This window comes from Chiloscyllium plagiosum, unplaced genomic scaffold, assembly GCF_037043375.1.
Source record: "Chiloscyllium plagiosum isolate Xiang-an unplaced genomic scaffold, Cpla_swu_hap1 HiC_scaffold_29, whole genome shotgun sequence".
Taxonomy (NCBI): domain Eukaryota; kingdom Metazoa; phylum Chordata; class Chondrichthyes; order Orectolobiformes; family Hemiscylliidae; genus Chiloscyllium; species Chiloscyllium plagiosum.
The window spans coordinates 35,937,154-35,957,826 of NW_028270167.1; the positions used below are offsets into that span (position 1 = coordinate 35,937,154).

Consider the following 20,673-nt stretch of genomic DNA (forward strand, 5'->3'; position numbering starts at 1 on the left):
GCCTGCCCCTCTTCCGCGGTTACGTTAGGGCCCGGGTGTCCTTGGAGAAGGAGCACGCGGTGTCCACCAACACCCTGGAGGAGTTCAGGGAGAGGTGGGCGCCGCAGGGAGTGGAGTGCATCATTTCTCCCTCCAACTCTATTTTGATTTAGTCCCTACCCTCCCCTCCCCTTCACTGTTTTGATCACACAGCACTGCCCTTTGATGTGAAGGGCAGTGTTTGTCACTGGCCACCTGGGTATTTTCCTATCTTCCTGATGGTGGAATTTGAATAAAGATTCGTGCACTTTGTGTCTTTCACTGTGTCTCACACCTGCACACACACACACACCATGGGGGCTGGGGAAAAAAATAAGCACTACCGCACTAAAAAAAAAGAAAAAAAAGGAATTAGATAGTAGAACCAGTCTTTTTAATCCATACCCTCTCCTTCACTGTTTTGATCACACAGCACTGCCCTTTGATGTGAAGGGCAGTGCTTGTCACTGGCCACTCAGGTAAAAAAAAGAAAAGAAATAAAGAAATAAATAAAAAAAAGAAGAAAATAGAACCAGTCTTTAATAAAATTGGCTCTCATCTCCAACACTTAAATTTGCACAAGAGCTCAGCTAGATTGAGCACCTATACCTTTGCAGATTAAAGGTACAACTTCAGTTGTGGTCTCTTCTGAGCAGCTGGTTCAGTTACCACTAATTGTAGTGAAGTCTCGGGCCCAAGCTTGATGTGACAAAATTAGTTGAGAAAGATTCATCTAGATTAGCTCAGCATTTTTCAAATAGAAAATAGCTTCCTGAATTAAGTTCTAATTAAATACTTGGATGATTTTCAGGAAGGTTTAGGAGTATCAAAGGTGTTAAGGCCACATTGCATGTTGACTAGGAAGCAGTTCCACAATTCTGCATGACTTGACAATTTTTTTTTTATTTCAAAAATATGCTTTATTCATAAATACTTTGATCTATACAATTGGACATGCCATACATATGTAAACATTCCATTTCTTTGCATATCAAAACAGAGTAATCATTCCTATTTACAGGTTGGTACGATTACATTTTGAGCTGAGGGCCAGCAGAGCTCAAATGACTGCGTGGGCCCCCTGTTCTTCTTAGGCAGGCAGATGTTACACGGTGGTCTTTCCCCATCGCGCCTTGGCGGCAGCTGCCCCAAGCTTCAGCTTGTCCCTCAACACGTAGTCCTGGACCTTGGAATGTGCCAGTCTGCAACACTCAGTCGGGGTCAACTCCTTCAGCTGGAAGATCAATAGGTTTCGGACCACCCAGTGGGCGTCCTTCACCGAGTTGATGATCCTCCAGGCGCAGTTGATGTTCGTCTCGGTGTGCGTCCCGGGGAACAGACCGTAGAGCACGGAGTCCCGTGTCGCAGCGCTGCTCGGGACGAACCTCAACAAACACCATTGCATTCCTCTCCAGACTTCCTCTGCATAGGCACATTCCAGAAGGAGGTGTATGACAGTCTTGTACCCCCCCGCAGCCGCTTCGAGGGCAGTGTGCGTTGCGGCAGAGAGTCCGGGCGTGCATAAAGGATCTCACAGGCAGAGCCCTTCTCACCACCAGCCAAACCATGTCTTGATGCTTGTTGGAAAGTTCTGGCGATGAGGCATTCTGCCAAATGACTTTGACAGTCTGCTCAGGGAACTGCTCGACAGGATCCGCCCTCTCCTTTTCCCGAAGGGTCTCAAGGACACTACGTGCTAACCACTTCCTGATGGACTTGTGGTCAAAGATGTTTTTCTTCATAAATTTCTCCACGAAGGACAAGTGGTACGGAGCGGTCCAACTACTCGGAGCATTCCACGGCAGCGAGGCCAGGCCCATCCTTCGCAACACCAGAGACAGAACCTCAGTACGTAGTGACACTTGGTGTTTGCGTACCGGGGATCCACGCACAGCTTGATGCAGCCACACATAAAGGTGGCCATCAGGGTGAGGGTGGCATTGGGCGTGTTTTTTCCCCCATTGCACCGGTCTTTGTACATTGTGTCTCTTTGGACCCGGTCCATCTTTGATCTCCACATGAAGTGGAAGATGGCCCGGGTGACTGCGGCAGCACAGGTTCTGGGGATAGGCCAGACCTGTGCCACATATAACAATACGGAGAGTACCTCACACCTGATGACCAGGTTTTTCCCGGCGATAGAGAGCGACCGTTGCTCCCATCTGCCTAGTTTCTGTCTCATCTTCCTGATCCGCTCCTCCCAGGTCTTGGCACACGCCCCAACCCCCCCCGAACCAAATACCCAGCACCTTCAGGTGGTCAGTCCTGACGGTGAAGGGGATAGAGGATTGGTCGGCCCAGTTCCTGAAGAGCATGGCCTCGCTCTTGCCTCGGTTTACCTTGGCCCCCGAGACCCGTTCGAACTGGTCACAGATGCACATGAGTCTGTGCACGGACAGCGGATCCAAGCAGAAAACGGCGACGTCATCCATGTACAGGGAGGCCTTAACCTGCAGGACCCCGCTGCCAGGAATAGTCACCCTCTCAGGCTCGCATCCTTCCTGATGGACTCGGCAAATGGCTCTATGCAGCACACAAGCAAGGCAGAAGAGAGAGGGCAGCCCTGTCTGACTCCAGATCTGACTGGGAAGCTATCTGATTCCCACCCATTGATTGAGACTGCACTGACAATGTTGGTGTAGAGCAGTCTGATCCAATTACCGATTCCCTCCCCGAAGCCCATTTTGGAGAGGACATCCCTCATATATGTATGCGATATCCTGTCAAAGGCTTTCTCCTGGTCCAGGCTGATGTCTAACCCCTTGTCCTGCATGTAGGCAATCGTATCTCTGAGGCGTGCGAGACTCTCAGCGATCTTCCTGCCCGGTACAGCACAGGTTTGGTCAGGGTGAGTCACCGACCCCAGAGCAGACCTGACCCGGTTGGCGATGACCTTTGACAAGATTTTATAGTCTGCGTTTAACAGTGAGATTGGCCTCCAATTTCTAATTTCCTCCCTCTCCCCCTTCTGCATGTAGATGAGGGTGATGATGCCTTTCCTCATGGATTCACTCATGGTACCTGCCTGAAGCATACTGACATTCACCTCCAGCAGGTCCCGGCCAATCAAGTCCCAAAGAGCAGAATAGATCTCGACCGGTAAGCCATCGCTTCCGGGAGTTTTATTCTTTTCGAAGGACTCGAGGGCCTTGATCAGCTCATCCAGAGATAGCGGCTGGTCCAGCCTCTCTTGTGTTCCGTTGTCTAGGACCTCTGTGATAGAGGACAGGAACGACTGGGAGGCCGTGCTGTCGGTCGGCTTCGCGTCATACAGACTGGCATAGAAGGATTTGCTGATCCTCATGATGTCAGCCTGAGATGACGTTACCGAGCCATCTTCTTCCTTCAGGCTGCTGAGCACGGAGCTCTCTTTGTGCACCTTCTGGAAGAAGAAACGTGAGCACGTCTCGTCCTGCTCCATGGACTGGAAGATTATCTTGGAGGCCTCCGAGGCAAAGAGCGAGGCTTGCTGGCCATTCACCTCCTGGAGGTCCTCCGTGACATCGACCCCCAATGTCTGCAGCAGGAGCAGGTTCTGCATACTTTGCTGGAGTTGGGACAGTTTTCCCCGCCCCTCTCTTACCTCCTGAACACCTTTGAGGATGAAGAACCTCTTGATTTTCCCTTTTACTGTTTCCCACCAGTCCGCTGGAGACTCAAAGAGGGGCTTCACGGTTCTCCAACCTGTGTAATCCCTCTTGAGCTCCTCGATGTTTCCCGGGGGCAATAGCTTAGTGTTCAGTTTCCACGTTCCCTTATCAGCCCGCTGCTCGTCCTGTAGGTGACAGTCGGCCAGCAGGAGGCATTGGTCAGAGAAGAACACCGGCTTGCCGTCGGTGGTTCTGACCGAGAGCGTTCGGGACACAAACAGGTAATCTATCCTTGAGCAGATAGACCCGTCTGCCCATGACCAGGTGTATCTATGCTGCACTCCGTCTGCAGGGGTGCTGAAGACGTCGTGCAGCTTGGCATCTTTGACCGTTTCCATCAGAGCCCTGTCCCCCCCAGCTGGATCGTCCATCTGCATCCATGATACAGTTGAAGTCTCCGGCCAGAATGACCGGCCTGTACATAGCTAGCAACAGTGGAAGCTGTTGCAGGACGCCCAACCGTTCACTCTTACCCGCAGGGGTGTACACGTTGATGAGTCTCACGGGAGCGTTTCTGCATGTAAGATCCGCAACGAGGAGGCGCCCGCCCACCACCTCCTTAACCTCGGAGATGGTGAAGTTGCCTCCCCGCAACAGGATACCCAGGCCTGAGGAGCGGTTATCGTTGCCCCCCGACCACACTGACGGCCCATGGGCCCACAAGCTCGACCATCTCCTGTAACTGCTGAGGTGCGGTATCCCACACTCCTGCAGAAACAGGACATCGGCTTTGACATTGGCCAGGAAGGCCAGCGTTAAAACACATTGCGCAGCAGATTTTATGCTGCGCACATTAATACTTGCAATTTTTATCCTTTTTTTTAACAAGTTGTGAGGTTACCCGTGTCCGATTGCCGCTGGTCCTGTCCCTTTGGGGTAGCTGTCTGCATCTCCATGCAGAACACTAACTGCTGGACCCTCGCAGGGCTGAGGTAGCTGTCCAGCTCCTCACTCAGTCCATTTGCCCGCTCCGGTGTCATTGGGCCGCAGCCAGGGTCCACGCTATCTGCTTCTATATCTGACAGCGGGGCTGCTGGACCCTCGCTGGGCTGAGGTAGCTATCCAGGCTCTCACTGGGATCATTTACCTGCTCTGGAGTCATTGAGCCAAGGCAAGGGTCCGCACCGTCCAGTTCTGTGTCTGACAATGGGACTGTCAGAGGATCGCAGCTCTCAGTTGTCTGTAGTTGTGGGGCAGTGGGTACCCCCTGGTTCTCACTGGGTGGAGGGTGGACATCAGGGGATCCGTTGTTTCCTGGTTGGGAGGAAATGCCCTCCTCTTTATCTACGGCACCCTGTCTCTTCTTCTGGTGGTGATGACATTCTTTGTGCCCGTCTTCACCATCCGAAGAGCTGGCCGTCCCTCCCTCATGCAGCTGTCTTTTCCCCCTTTGCTGAGAGGCTTTGGGGGCCTGGCTGGATTTTCTCTTCCTGTTTTTAACAGGTATCCACTCCTCTGCCTGCTCGATTACCTTCTCCTCCATTGCTTCCATCTGCCCAGCTAGAGCTAGGATCAGCTGCTGTCTGCCGCCTCCTCTACTCCAGCCTGTTCTTCTTTCTGGGTGCCACCAGACTCCGTTTCTCTGCTGTCTGGGTGCACCTTACTGGTCTTTGGGGGTCCACGGTTCACATTGCTACCTCCAGCCATCTGTGCGTAAGTGGGGCCCCCCCCGTCTTGGGCAGGTCTTGTACATGTGGCCCGCCTCTCCGCACAGGTTGCAGCTCTTTGTTTCCTGACAGTCCTTAGTCAGGTGACCCTCCTGTTTGCAGTTCCTGCAGATGGTCACCTTGCAGTCCACCGCCACGTGTCCCGGCTTCCCGCATGTTTGGCACACTTTCGGCTGCCCTGCATATGTCAGGTAGCCCCTGTTCCCTCCAATTGCGAAGCTCGAGGGTGGGTGAAGAATGTTCCCATTGCCATCGACCCTCAGAGTCACCCTGACCTGCCGCTTACTGGTCCAGATCCCAAAGGGGTCGATCACATCAGTGGCTTCTCCCTCAACTTGGACGTACCTTCCCAGGAAGGTCAGGACATCAGCTGCTGGAACATAGGGGTTGTACATATGGATTGTAACAACCCGATTCCTCTGTGCAGGAAGCACACACAATGGGGTTGCCGACAAGATGGAGAACAGCGGCTCCCCTTCCTTCTCCTTGAAGACCTTCAGGAGCTGTTCGCACTGCTTCACACTCCTGAAGGTCACATCCAGGGAAATCCTGCAGGCAGTATACGTCCGCTGCAGCGAACCCACAGCATCCTAGCAGCACTTTCTTGATGAACAGCATGCGGTCAAGCGGTGTACGATCCTCTATCTTCTTCACAGTCACCCGGACGGTGTTTCGAACCCCCCTGCCCAGGGCTGCGGGCAGCTGTTGAGGCCATAGCTCTGAGGTTGGCTGGTCCCTGAATTGGCGTTAGGCATGAAGATCCACCAATAGCAGGTCAGCACAACCAAACAATCCTCCAATAGTAGGTCAGCACAACCAAACGATCCTCGAACATCCAATTACGATCCAGCAATGATCTCCACTAGCTCTGATGACTCACAACTCGACCCCCTTCCTGATAAGAACAGACACTTGATCTTAGCCAAAAGGCCGAGAAGCATGACTTGACATGCCATTTACCTTATAGACAGTAGAATCCCAGTGGCTTAGTCGTTAGCACTGCTGCCTCACAGCACCAGGGACACCAGATTTGGTTTTGCCTTCAGGTGACTGTGTAGAGTTTGCACGTTCTCCGCATGTCTGTGTGGGTTTCCCTGAAGTGCTCTGGTTTCTTTCCTCAGTTCAAAAATATGCAGTTATTCGGGTATGCAGATTTGCTATGCTCGATGGCACGTGGTATGTGCATTAGGCGGGTTAACCATGTGGAAATGCAGGATTATAGAGATCAGGTAGGGGATTGCCTCTGGTGAGGGGGACTTGATGGGCTAAATGGTCTGCATGCACACTGTAAGGATTCTATTGACAGAAAGAGTTCCAAACTTCCATTGTGGGATGTAGGAAAAATAGTGTTACTTCTGCAATTCTAATTACTTATACAAAGTAAATGAACTCACACCAGTGTGTAATTGTTTTAGCCAAGAGCTGAGTCAACAAGAATGGAAGCTATGTGGAGGAAATACATAATTGTTTTTGTATCAGCTAAAATTGTATGCAAGAAAGTAACGTGACTGCAAAACAATGGTAGATATTACAGGCGAATAGATAAGATGCTGTGAGGGGAGGAAGTTAAGCTAGATACACCTGTACAAACAGTAGGTATAAACATCTGTTTCCCACTTTTATTTTTTTTAATTTTATTAAACAAATTACAAAAACAGTTTACAACAAACAGTTACATTTACAGCTACATACAAGAGACAGCAATTTTACAAGGGAGAGGAGCAGCAAAGCCAGGCTGTTTCCCACTTTTACAGAAACACAGGAACAAACCCCAATTAAAAGGGTCATAAGGATCAGTATGGTAGGGGAAGGTAATGGTGAAGAAAGAATATGCCTAACAATGACCGACAGCAAGATGAGGTCAAACGGCCTTGTGAGGCCAGAAATAAGCATTTTGTCACAGACAAGGCCGGATAAGGCAAGAGATAAGCAGGCGTAATGGGTGCCGGTCTTAGGGAAGTGGAAGATGTAAACGGGGGAGGAGTAATGAAAAAAAAGGAAACCAAATTATATAAATATTGTGTATTAATTGAATTTGGTGTGTGTGTGTGTGTCCCTTGCCTTGTAGACACTGGACATCACACCCTCTTGCAAGAATAAAATAAAGGACAGTACTGATTCAGATTTTATCTCGGACTGCAATTATTGAAGTGTGTGAGCTTTGTTTCTCACACCATGACCTTTTGTCCGAGGCTGACTTTATTCCCAAATATCTCAGCCCTAATTTTATGACAATGGTTCCCCCCCCGTTCCATGTTCTGTCCTCAGTGATTTCACTACATCCAACCCCTTGGGGTTGGTGGACTCGATGGATCATATGTCAATTAAAGTTGAGTTGGTGACGGGACAGCGGCCTCCATGGATCATTTCATGCGGACTGCGAACCAGAAAAACGAGTGAAGGTGAAATGGTGCGAGTACAGCGGCTCCATACCTCTGCGGGAAAGGGCGAAGGCACCATGCTTACAGTGAGGTCAGGTCTTTTTGTTTAAAATTCCCGCTTTAATGGTCGAGGGGGATATCACGTGATGGGTAGGCGTTCTGGCGTAATGGCGTAGGCCAACGGCGAATACGTCAGCGCGTGCCTGGGTCGTGGGTGCCCCGCCTTCCTCAGCGCTTTGCGCTTGCGCGCACTGCTTCACACCCTCCCACCGCCAGCAGTTGCTGTGATGTTGTGCCGAGTTGTCCGCACGTGCCGGCCTCTGGGCTCCCCGCACCGCTGCCTCTGCCTCCGTTCACCCTGCCGAGGGCAAGGCCGGCGTGCCGTCAGCGCCAGTGCACAGAGGCGAAGCGACTTTGTGAAAGGTAAGGGGGGGAGGGGGGTCTGGCGTTAGCCCGACGGAAGGCAGCTGTCTGTGGCAACATGACCGCCAGCGTCCCCAACAGCTGACGCATAGACCCTTCCTCACACTTTTACAGTTCAATCGTAGAGTTAAAAGCCTATTTGGAGGGAGAGGAACGCATTTCGTTTTTTGCGACCTTTCATGAGAACTCGGAAGATATATTACTCTCGTGAAAGGAGCTCCTTTTGTCTCACCGCATAAATGACATCGAGTCTGCACCGACCAAAAGCTAGTACTTACCTATTCTAATCCTGTGTTCCAGCACAGAGCTCTGTATGCCCTGGAATCGTAACTGAACATTTAGTACAACTTCAACGTTACGAACCTTTGTGTGTCTGCACTGCCCTTATAGTGAGTTCTAGATTCCTAGTACCGTCTGCAGGGAAAATCAGTTTCCTTACATCCTCTCTAAACCTCTTTGCCCCTTATCTCAAATCCATGCCCAATGGTCTTTGATCAAGGGGGAAAAGCTTCTTCCCATCCACCCAGTCTATTCTGTCATAATTTTATACGTCTAAATCATGTCCATTGTATTCAATCTCTTTATTACTCAAGCTTCCCTTCAGGCAACATCCCAGTAAATCTCCTCTGTACTCTCTCCAGTGAAATCACATTCCTCTCATAGTGTGGGTTCCAGAACTAAACACAACACTAGCTGGGATCTAACTGATATTTTATACTGTTTCAGCATGACCACCTTGCTCTTAAACTTTGTCCCTTAGTTTATAAAGACAAGTATTCCATATGCCTCCTTAACCACTTCACTTACCTGTTCTACCTTAAGGGATGGATAGATATGTATACCAGTGTTCTGTGGAACAAGGATTGTTAGAGGGATTGTTAGATCTTTGTAAGTGGCAGCAGTTATTGAGAAAGAATTTAGCAAGCAAATAGGTTCTTGGATTTTACTTGTGTCAATGATTTACAATAGGTAAATACAATCTTTTATTGTTTACTCTCTTGAGCTTTCAATTTTTGACACTTCTGGGTTTACATTGTCTATACAAGCCAGATTGTTACCAGGACCAGCTAAAGAAATAGCTAAGAAACAAAGTGAACATAGAGTACCACAAATTTCATTTAATTCAGTATTGTTCTATACTACTGCAGGCCCAGTCAAAGTTGGACTGGAGTAGTACATGTGCTGTATATGTTTCAGAGCAAATTTCACCTTGCCTGTCAAAATTTTATTCAGGCTATGTTGCAAGCCATGCACAATAAGTATAAAGAGAGGCTTAATATGCAAGAGATTTGGAGAGACAAGTAATTTTGTTAAGGAAATAAAGAGTCATTTTGAAACTGACAGAATCCACTCATGAAGGTATGTTTAAAGAAACATGTTAATGAGCTGCAAAACATGGGCCATCAAGGTGAACAATTCAGAATCAATAAAGTATCAAGGGGGACATCAAAATGGACAGATAAAATACTTTTTTTCTTTTATAATTTATTTCAGTCTTTTTTTTTGCTGTAATGTGAAGAGTAAATCTTGGATAACAAGGCTAAGACTTGAATTTTTCATGTGTGAATCCCTAGCTGGCCTTTAAATTCACTAGTCTTAAGGTACCTTCATTTGGGTGGTTTGCAAGTGTGATTTATTTCTTGAGCAGCTTGTTTGTTTTCTTATAGATGTGTCATGTTCATGTCCTTTTTGACACCCTCAGTTGGCAGTGATTTGGGAAGTATAGAAAAGTGAAGTTGAGGCAGAAATTCAGTCATGATTATGTTGAATGCCATAGCAGGCTTAAGCAACTGTATGGTCTACTTCTATTTTCCTATCAACATCAGTCATCACACTTAAGATTAAGGACAAATTCACAAATGGTACAGCATGGTTCAACAAACAACAATGATAAATGTGATTAAACAAACTGTTTGAGAAAGAATAAAGCTGGCCAGGGGATACCAGGAAAGCTACTTGTTCAAATAAGATCATTGAATCGTTTGTAGCTACCTCACAGTAGCAGGTCTTTGGTTCAACATTTCATCCAAAAAAACACCCGCAGCCTGAATAGGTATTTTGCTGATTCCCATTTCAAATTTCCTTCTGCCAAACTCTCAGGCACTGCACACCTGACCATAAGTGCTTACTACATCCTTGTTTTCATGTCACCTCTGGTTCTTTAGCCAATCATTGTAAATCTGTGAGCTCTGTTTATTTATCCTTCAAGCATTGGATGGTTTAACCTTATTTTCACTATCGAAATCACTTGGATTTTGAAAGTCTCCATCAGATCTCCTCCGAACCTCGGTTCAGCTTTTCTAGTCCCACCCTAAAACTGAAATCCCTCATCCCTGCTCTCATTTCAGTGAATCCTCTCTGAGGCCTAATTGTTCTTTTTGAATTTCTAGTTTAACTATGAGCTTTTATGCACTGTTTATTAATAAAGTCAAGTGTTTATTGCTGTTCTAACTAAAAGAAAAAGAAGCATTTCCAACTCAAAGTTAGATGCATTACATTGGCAAAACATTCTGTGACTTCTCAGAAGCTGGAGATCATTTTCAGTTTAAATGGGCTCAACCCTGGCCATTAATTTTGGGCAATATCAAAGAGCACCTTCCACTTGTGGGGAAGCATCCCCTTGAAGTACCACAGTTGAAAATAAAGTAGTGAATAAGTGACACGTAGACAATTCTATTAGCCAGCCATACCTGTTCCCAGTATGTACCAGTTAATACATATATTGCAATAATTGTGCCAATACTTTTCTTCATGCCTATTTTACATTTTTCCACATTCTGTGGCCTCCCCTTCCCTATTAAGAGTCATACAGCACGGAAACTATCTCCTTTGGCCTAACCAGTCCCATGTCAAACATAATCTCAAACTAAACTAGTCCCATCTGCCTGCTACTGGCCCATATCCCTCCAAACCTTTCCTATTCATGTACTTATCCAAATGCCATTTAAATGTTGTAATTGTACCCACATCCACCACTTGCTCAGAAGTTCGTTCGTTCCACATATGAACCACCCTCTTTTTTTTTTGAAAGGTCACCTTGTGTCTGTCTTAAATCCCTCTGGCTTTAAAAATGTGCCTGCAAGTCTTCAAATTCCCCATACTAGGGAAAAGACAATTACCATTAACTCTATTTACACTCATTATTTTATAGGCATATCAGGTTGGCTGTCAACCTCTTGCACTCCAGTGAATAAAGTCCCAGTCTATTCAGCCTTTCTTTATAATTCACACCTTCTATACCTGGCAACATCCTAGTAAATCTCTTCTGAACCTTTTCCAGTTTCTGTAACTTCATGCAATTTTCCAGTTCTCCCAAATCTCTGGCCACCTGAACGCTCTTGATCTTCATTGGTGGTTGTATGTTCAGCTGCTGGGGACCTTTTACTTTGGCATTCCCTCTCAAAATATCTCTACCTTGTTGAGATATTCAAAAGATACTCTTTCATCACGTTTTTCCTGATAATCCCATTGTGGTTTATTGGCAAATGTTGTTCTATAACACTTATGAAGCTTTCTGAGATTTTTTATTACATTAAAAGTACAATATAAAATGAAAGTTGACATTGAATGTTTGATAAATACCTAAACAATTGAATGGGTATTGGAGAAAATAAACTTGTAGGCGTTATGAAGGTGTAGAGGTGTACTGTACCTTTCGAGAGTTGAAGGAATTAGCAAGCGCACAGTGCTGGAGAATTTACACTGTAACATTTGCTCCAGCAGCTCGCAGTACCTGGGTTGCTATGGGACAAAAAAACAAATTCAAATTCAGCCAAAGTCATGCCTCAAGCTACTATACTCCAACCAAATTTTAATTTGGTATTTTGACAATATTAAGACCAATGAAACGATCCCATGTAGGGAAGACATTTGTTCTCTTGAAAAAAAAATGATCCAATGCTTTGGGGTATAAATATTAAACAAATTGAAAAGTTGAACTAACATATGCAGACTGTCTGTAGAATAGTTCTCTTAAAGGTCTCTTATCTAGCAACGACCTGTGAAACAAAAACCCTAAGAAGAGGAAAAGAAGACAGAGGACGATACAAAGAGAAGATTCGACAGCTGGCTGGTTTTGAAATGTGAATGTTTTGGTAAACCCTAATCAGGGTTTTTGTCGGACAAGTAGTGTAGAGGGGGGAGTAAAAGATAGGTTAGAGATAAGTGTTGTAAATAGTTGTTACTTAATTATTTTTAGATTTTATTTTAAAAAATGAAGGTTTTAATTTTTACTTTAGTGACTTTTGGGAATAGTTCTTTGTCTCTTGAATTTTAATAGATTGTAGCACAGGATGAATCTTTTCCGTGTTGCTGGTTTATATTAGTGGGAGGGTTACCCCTTGTCATAATACAGGGCTTCAAGAAACCAATGGAGAAGTGGGATTGGCTGGATTGTTTAACTGAGCCAGCATGAACTTAATAGGCTGAATTACCTCCTGTGCTGTAAATGACTGAATGACATTAATTCCCTATACATCAAAACAAATAATAGTTCTCCAAGCTAATTAACAATAACCTTTTGAAGTAAGCAACCATATTCAGACTTAGAACTCTTAGTGATTTAGAAAAAGAATCAGCTGATAGTTCAATTGTTAATTGTATTACTCAGTATAATACTGGACAAAATAAATTAGATCCATTTAGGATTTTACACCTAACTGAGTTTCCTTTAGTCATGGAAATAATAGTGGTGCTATGTTTGCCCTTTAGGCATCTTAGTTTGACGGGAAAATCTCTTAGGGTTCCCATCACTTGTTGCACAAATATGCTTGAATGTTGGATCATGATTGAAGAAGATTTGACAGTAATATATTTGCACTTTATTTGCTTGTGGTAGTTATCATCTATCCTCAATGCTCTTCTTTGTTCCAGATCTAGAAAAGGAGTTTGTCAAATTCAGGCAGAAAGCAAAGGAAGTACTTCCTGGCAGTGATTGGAGTCCATTGCACCAGACTCCTGGACTGCCTCCTGAGTGGGCCGATATTGTCATTGTGGGAGGAGGGGTAGTTGGCTGGTCCACTGCTTACTGGTTGAAGAAAAAAGAGGCAATTCGGGAAGGGGTCCGAGTGGTGGTCGTAGAGAGAGACCCATCTGTGAGTAAATCAATAGAAGGATAATGACTATTTCATGTCTCAATCAGATACAGTGGTACTAAAACTAATTTTACAGTAAACAAAATTTAAATAGCCTTTGCTCTGAATTATAAGCCTATTCTACAAAAGCATATAACAAAATGTCAGCACTCTGCAGATACTACTCCTGATGGTCCGTTTCTTTCCTTTGTTCTCTCCAGTTTTGCATTTCACTTGAACTGAATTTTGCTCTTTCTTTATTATAATCAATTATGATCTTTGAGTTTTAATTCCGACATTTCAGACAGTAGGCTACAGTGTCTGTACTGGTGAGGATTTGCCCCTCGTCCTCAAAGATTTCTCTTCTTAGCTTAAAAATTATGCTCATTTGTTTTGAACTCCTCCATCCTATGAAAAAGACCTTCCCTATTTACCTTTATCTATGCCCGTCATGACTTTATAAAGCTCTAAGACACGAGTCCATCTGGTGCATTGAACCTGCTGTGTCATTAGGTAAATTTACAGTGACCATAACTCCTCTTTTTTGCCTGTGTCCACAATTCCTGACTTTGCTGGCAGTGTAAAAGAACATTCCAAAGACATGTTCAGAAAGAACAAATTGCTCTTCTTGTTCTCCATCTTAAATTGGAGTCATGTCATTTTTAAACTCTGCCCTGTGGTTCCAGATTCCCTCATGTAGGGAGACATCCTCCCAGCATCTATGCTATCTAGTCTTCAGTAAGGTCACCATTCATTCTTCCAACACCAATGTGCAATGCTTTTTCAGGTTTATCACCTTTTTCTAAGATAAACTGGTCCAGCTTAATCTCTCTGCATAATTTTCTGGGCCAATATCCCTGATACCATTTCAGTAATCCTAGCTTATATATCAGTTTGTTTTCTTGTCTCTCTTGTTCCAACACACCATTTTAGAGGATGGAATACAGTTTGGGAATAAAACGTCATTTGGTTCGCTTGCAGCCTGTTTAAGAAACTGCTCATCAGTCAGAAATCAAAGGAAAATACACTTAAAAAATAAGAACTGGTACTGAGAAAATATGAACAAAATTGTTCACTTTGTATTTTGGTTGGGAACTCAAACTGTAGAAAAGCATAAAGCAGAGCTCTGAAACACAACATGCTGGAGACACAGAGCATCTGGTGACATCTGGGGAGAGAAATGGAATTAACATTGAGTCCAATATTCCTTTTTGTCTACTAGTCTCTTTCCAGCATTTTCTGTTTCTATTTTAGATTTGCCACTATTTATAATATATCTAGTCAAAGGAATGGTTTGCATGTGCCAAAGTTAGCTTGAGAAACCAGGAGGGATCACTGACAGAATGATACTCTTATTTATTCAAATGAAATTGCACCAAACTAGCAGCTATGCCTTGGGTTGAAAAACGTATTGTTGGAATATTCAAACGTTATTTGAGATTAATGGTTTTCATTGGGGGACAAACACCATGAGCTCCTGAGTTTGATAGGTTGAGCATTTGAAATGCAAAAGATGAGTGTTCAATTGAGGGAAGGTAACTGAGAATTATTTCTATAATTTTTTTGAGGAACTTTCCAACTTTGGGGCAACTACAGAAATGATTGTTGGAAGCTCAAAGTATTTTTTTATATAATGGCCAGCTTCCCTGCTGGAAACAATTTAAAAGCTTTTCCTTGAGAAAACCACTTTCTCTCATCTTTTCTTTGGCAACAACTTGCTCTGTCATTTGTAACTGAGAATGCATGTAAGTAAATCAAATACTGCCTAAAGTGTCAATTGAAATTGCCCAAACCTAACCAGTGGTAAGGAGACCTGTTGCCTCAACTTTACTGAAAGCACGAGTTAAACACAGCCAAGTACTAAGCTGTTTTAAGTAAGTTATAATGCCACTGTGATCTTGTAAATAAACTGGAAGTTTGTTTTGTTTTATTTTATTTTCTGCATGTTTTCAATCTTCGTGTATATAATAATGAAAATCTTGTATTGTCCCACTTATCAATAAAATAAAACTGACAACACAACAGCATAACAAAGGCAAAATGTAGCATCTGTTAGTGTAATTCAACATATTGGTCAAGTAAAGTTTTGTTTTACTGAGTGTCTCTGGCTACAGTTGCTAATTTGTTTTCTCTTGTACACAGTATGCCAAAGCCTCCACAGTCTTGTCTGTAGGAGGCATTCGCCAGCAGTTCTCTCTGCCAGAAAATATCCACCTGTCCATTGAATCTGCTCACTTCCTTCGCAATATCCAGGTACCAGTAGGTTGGCTGTAGCATATAGCTGGCTGTTGCTTGGACGTTTTGACTTTGCTGAATGGTTTCTTACAGGGGTTAAAGGTCTATTGGCAACTTCCAGCCTTGTAGACATTTATATTAATAAAAAAATGCTAAGACCGCTTTGCCCATCTATTTTCTCTCATACTTGGTGATTTATTCAGGGGTACAATTTTACAGGTGTTGGCAGCCTTTCAGTACCTTGCCCACAAGCTTTCCCAAGTCTGTGCAATGAGTATCGAAAGAATATTCAACCCTGTGGGAATTAAGCCTGAAGGTTTCCCATCGAAACTTTGGCTGATTTCTGCCTATTTGCTCCTGTTATAAATTGTGTACAACAGCTACCTGTGAGATTAGCACAGGCAAGAGTTAGAAGCTGGATGTTCCAAATCAGTATGACTCAGTATCAATCTGGCAGTATACAATCTCTATGAAAAATTCAATCCTTAAAATTGTGATCTACAATATGTTGTCCTTAATCTGATTATATTAGTGGATTTCCTGGTTAAGATAGAAGGTAGGTTGGTCAGGGTTCCAAGTACTGAACACTTGGAAAACTGCTATTTGACTGTAGCAGGCACACAAACTCTATAAAAGCACACAAAGCTTACAAATTATGACCCAAAATATTATCTGTCCTTGATCGCATCGTGACAGACTGGAAAAGGAGTATACAGCTCAAAGTGGCTTATTATGGTAACTGTGTCAGAGCAAATCTAACAGAAATCTTGTCAGACAATGGTATTTGCTTTTGGCTCTTGCTTTAGAACTAGATCCAACAAGGGATTTAGGTTTACAGTTTGGCACCAGCTGTGTTTGAGATGAGGAATACTGTCCTTTTGCCTTGTACCTTTTTCCTCCTGCTCCAAATCAAGATTGATCTGCACCTTTGATAATTAACTCTCGAAAATTTAAGCAGTATCAAAATAACAAGTAGTTGAGGATTAATTCTAGCTGGTAAAGTTAATCCATGCAAACATGGAAATGTCAGGTAGAAAATTACTAACTGATTCATTTTAAGGCAGTTCTGTACTTTAGTGGCTGGAACATCGTGGTTAGACACTTCAGGTTAGCTGCATTTGCAGGTGGGATGACTTACATCCAGCTTTGCAATGGATATTGCCCTGACCCCCCCACCCCACACCGACTTTTTGTACAGGTCCTCTTTGTTTATCCAGCTGCAAGAAGTGGTTTACTGTTCGCTTAAAAATCCCCCCAAAGGCAAACTGAGCTTCACAGTCTGTATGAAGGCACACTCAGTAAATTGCGCTGGTTTGATGATTCCTTCGCTCTCCAGTCTCCTGATTTCCACCTCTGCTTTTGCCCACAAAGCAAATGGCACTGGGTGGGCATTGCAAAATCTCAGAATTGCTGCCTGGTCGACATGTAAAGTGGCTTTGGACCCTTTGATAGTCTCAGGCCCTTGTTGTAAACTTGTTGTGGCCAGTCAACTCTAAGTCAGTCACCTGAACGGAAGAGATCTAATCTCCTGTTTACAGTCGTCTGCCAAGGTTTTCCTGATCTCCAGCATCTGCAGACCTCACTTTCTCCTTTCCTGATTAGACTTGTTACGCTAGGCCAATCAACGACCTTGTCAACAAGGTCACTTTGGTTCTGATCACTACACTCAGATCTTTTGGCCAGTTGTCATATGTATTTGTATGGTCCACTGTCATTTTTTAAAATAAAACATTTCAAGGTGGTTCATAGCATTGTTATTACATTAAAGACATTATACAAAGTTCCCCATGGGAGATTGGGTTAGCAAGGTTAAATCTCACGGAATACAGGGAGAGTTAGCCATTTGAATACAGAACTGGCTGCAAGGTAGAAGACAGAGGCTGGTGGTGGAGGGTTGTTTTTCAGACTGGAGGCCTGTGACCAGTGGAGTGCCACAAGGATCGGTGTTGCATCCTCTACTTTTCATCATTTATGCTCACACCCAAATCATTTATATAAGAGGTATAATTAGTATTCTTACAATGCAGACGATACCAAAATTGGAGGCATAGTGGCCAGCAAAAAAAAGGTTACCTCTGATTACAATGGGATCTTAATCAGATGGGCCAATGGGCTGAGGAGTGGCAGATGGAGTTTAATTTAGATAAATGTGAGGTGCTGCATTTTGGGAAAGCAAGTCTTAGGAGATCTTATACACTTAATGATAAGGTCCTAGGGAGTGTTACTGAACAAAGAGACCTTGGAGTGCAGGTTCATACCTCCTTGAAAGTGGAGTCGCAGGTAGATACAATAGTGAAGAAGGCGTTTGGTATGCTTTCCTTTATTGGTCAGTGTTGAGGACAGGACATTGGTTAGGCCACTGTTGGAATATTGCATGCAGTTCTGGTCTCCTTCCTATCGGAAGGTTGTTGTGAAATTTGAAAGGGTTCAAAAACGATTTACAAGGATTAGATTAGATTACTTAGTGTGGAAACAGGCCCTTCGACCCAACCAGTCCACACCAACTCTCCGAAGAGCAACCCAACCAGACCCATTCCCCTACATTTACCCCTTCACCTAACACTACGGGCAATTTAGCATGGCCAATTCGCCTAACCTGCACATTTTTGACTTTGGGAGGAAACTGGAGCATGCAGAGGAAACCCATGCAGACACAGGGAGAATGTGCAAACTCCACACAGACAGTTGCCCGAGGCGGGAATTGAACCCGGGTCTCTGGTGTTGTGAGGCAGCAGTGCTAGCCACCATGCCGCCCCTAACAGGTTAGTATTGTACAATCCCTACAGTGTGGAAACAGGCCATTCAGCCCAACAAATCCACAGGCTGGAATTGAACCAAGGCCCCTGGCACTGTAAAGCAGCAGTACTAACACTGAGCCAGGATGTTGCCAGGGTTGGAGGATTTGAGCTATCGGGAGAGGCTGAACAGGTTAGGGCTGTTTTCCCTGGAGCGTTGGAGACTGAGGAGTGACCTTATAGAGGTTTTTAAAATCATGAGGGCATGGATAGGGTAAATGGGGAAAGTCTTTTCCCTGAGGTGGGGGAGTCCAGAACTAGAGGGCATAGGTTTAGAGTGAGAGGAGAAAGATATAAAAGAGACCTACGGGGCAACGTTTTCACACAGAGGGTGGTGCATGTCTGGAACGGGTAGCCAGAGGACGTGGTGGAGGCTGGTACAATTGCAACATTGAGAGACATTTGGATGGATATATGAATAGAAGGGTTTGGAGGGATATGAGGTGGATGCGAGCAGGTGGGACTAGATTAGGTTGGGATATCTGGTTGGCATGGATGAATTGGACCAAAGGGTCTGTTTCCGTGCTGTACTTCTCTATGACTGAGTGTAAATTGTTCAACATGTAGGCATTCAGATATATTAGTTATTTAAATATGTATTTTCTCCACTGAGCAGTCAGCATAAACTCTTCCGTTAAATTGCAAACTTGCAGGACCAACAATAAATGATTAAACATGGATAAAAGATGGAAGTTTAATTTCTGCAGTTATGGCTCCAGAAACTTGGAGCACAGTCATTACACTGAAGGTGAATCTGAACATTGCAGTGAAAGTCTTTTGTCACTGTCATTAATTTGCAGCTTACATCGAAGTGGCACTTAACATATCATAACACAATTTATCTTACAATTTAAACATAGGCATCCTGATAACAGTGTCATGGAGTCATCAAGTTGTACAGCACAGAAACAGACTCTTCGGTTCAATTTGTCACCCCGGCCTCCATCGCTCCAGGGAAAGTAGCCCCAGCCTGTTCAGTCTCTCCCTTTAGCTCAAACCCTCCATCTGAAGTTAGTCATTTATGCACAAACATTGATGAGAGAAACAAGCGCAGACATTCTTCGCTGTTGTTATAATTTGAAAGCTTTTCTATTTCACAATGGTTAATGTAAGAATAAATACAAATGTATAAATACAAATTCATAGAAAGGAAAGTGGAAATATGAGGGATTACATGTAATTTGGCTTTGTAGTTGACCAAAAGATTGGAAGCATAGAGTAGTTGTGAACAGATATATTTTTGATTCGAGGGAAATTACTTGAGAACCAATTGAATATTATTCTTTATTACAAAGTGAATTGAAAACAAAAGGAGATTATGCTTCAATTAGGCCATTGTTGAGATAATATCTGGAGTACTGTGTATACCATAGATCTCCTTATTTAAAGAAAGATGTATTAGAAGCAGTTCATAGGTTTCATAGGTTTACTAGACAACTCTTGGCAAACGTGATTTATCTTAAGAGGAAAAATTTACACAGGCTTGGAGTTTAAATGAGTAAGAAGTGGCTTGATTGAAACATACAAGATTCTGCAGAACCTTGACAGGGTGCAAGTGAAAAGGGTGTTTCCTCTTGTTAGAGAATCCAGGGGTCACTGTTTAAAAATCAATGATCACACATTTCAGATATAAAGAAAAAATTCTAATCTAAGAGGGTAATCTTTGAAACTCTCTCCCTTGAAAGGCATGGAAGCATGATCTTTGAATACATTTGAGGCAGAGATTCTTGATAAGTAAAGGGTGAAAGGTTATTGGAAGTGTGTAGGTTCCAATACTAACCAATTAACCACAACATTTTGAATGGCAGAGCAGGCTAGAGGATCCAAGAGATTACCTGTGCTCATAGTTGGCATGCTGTTATGTTTTTAAAAAAAGCACGAAAGGGGAAAAGGACACTGGAAAATTCCTTTGAGTCCCTCAAAATTCATCCAGGAGATCACTTTGGTTGTATGTTTCCATATCTGTGAATCCACATAAAATACAATCCTGTCTCAAAAATGAAATTGCTTCACCCACTTCCCTTGATGTTCGAGAGTCAGCAGCCACCATATCATCAGCCATGTTATCAGGAGGCTAGGAAAATTAACTCCTCAGACTGCCTTAAATTCTGTGCTGCTCTGATGTAAATAGACCCAGTTCTTTTTGGATACTATCTGAGCCACTGATGTTCTGTGAACTGGGAATAATTCTGCTAGATCTTCCAGTGAGAAGCTTAGCTCTTGAGGTAAATTCAAGGTTTGATCAAGAATTAAAAGCACTCAACGTTGACAAATGATCGGCTTGTACAATAGACAGGAATAAATCATCTAATGTGCTATTAAAACAAATTTTTCAAAAAATTATTGCTGTCTGCAATACTGAAGATAACAAATCCAGTGAAAATAAGGGTGGTACAGTAGCTTAGTGGTTAGCACTCATTGCCTTACCGCAC

General features: G+C 43.9%; 1 protein-coding gene across 1 annotated transcript in view; it reads left to right on the plus strand.

Moving 5' to 3' along the window:
- Nucleotides 1–7,980: 7,980 nt before the first annotated feature.
- The window catches only part of foxred1 (FAD-dependent oxidoreductase domain containing 1), a 48,186-nt gene continuing 35,493 nt past the window's right edge, over nucleotides 7,981–20,673 (plus strand). Inside the window, exons 1-3 of the mRNA XM_043676899.2 lie at nucleotides 7,981–8,139; nucleotides 13,012–13,232; nucleotides 15,354–15,464. Of these exons, the coding sequence (XP_043532834.2) occupies nucleotides 8,004–8,139; nucleotides 13,012–13,232; nucleotides 15,354–15,464 (468 nt within the window). The 5' untranslated portion in view covers nucleotides 7,981–8,003. The remainder of the gene's footprint in view (nucleotides 8,140–13,011; nucleotides 13,233–15,353; nucleotides 15,465–20,673) is intronic.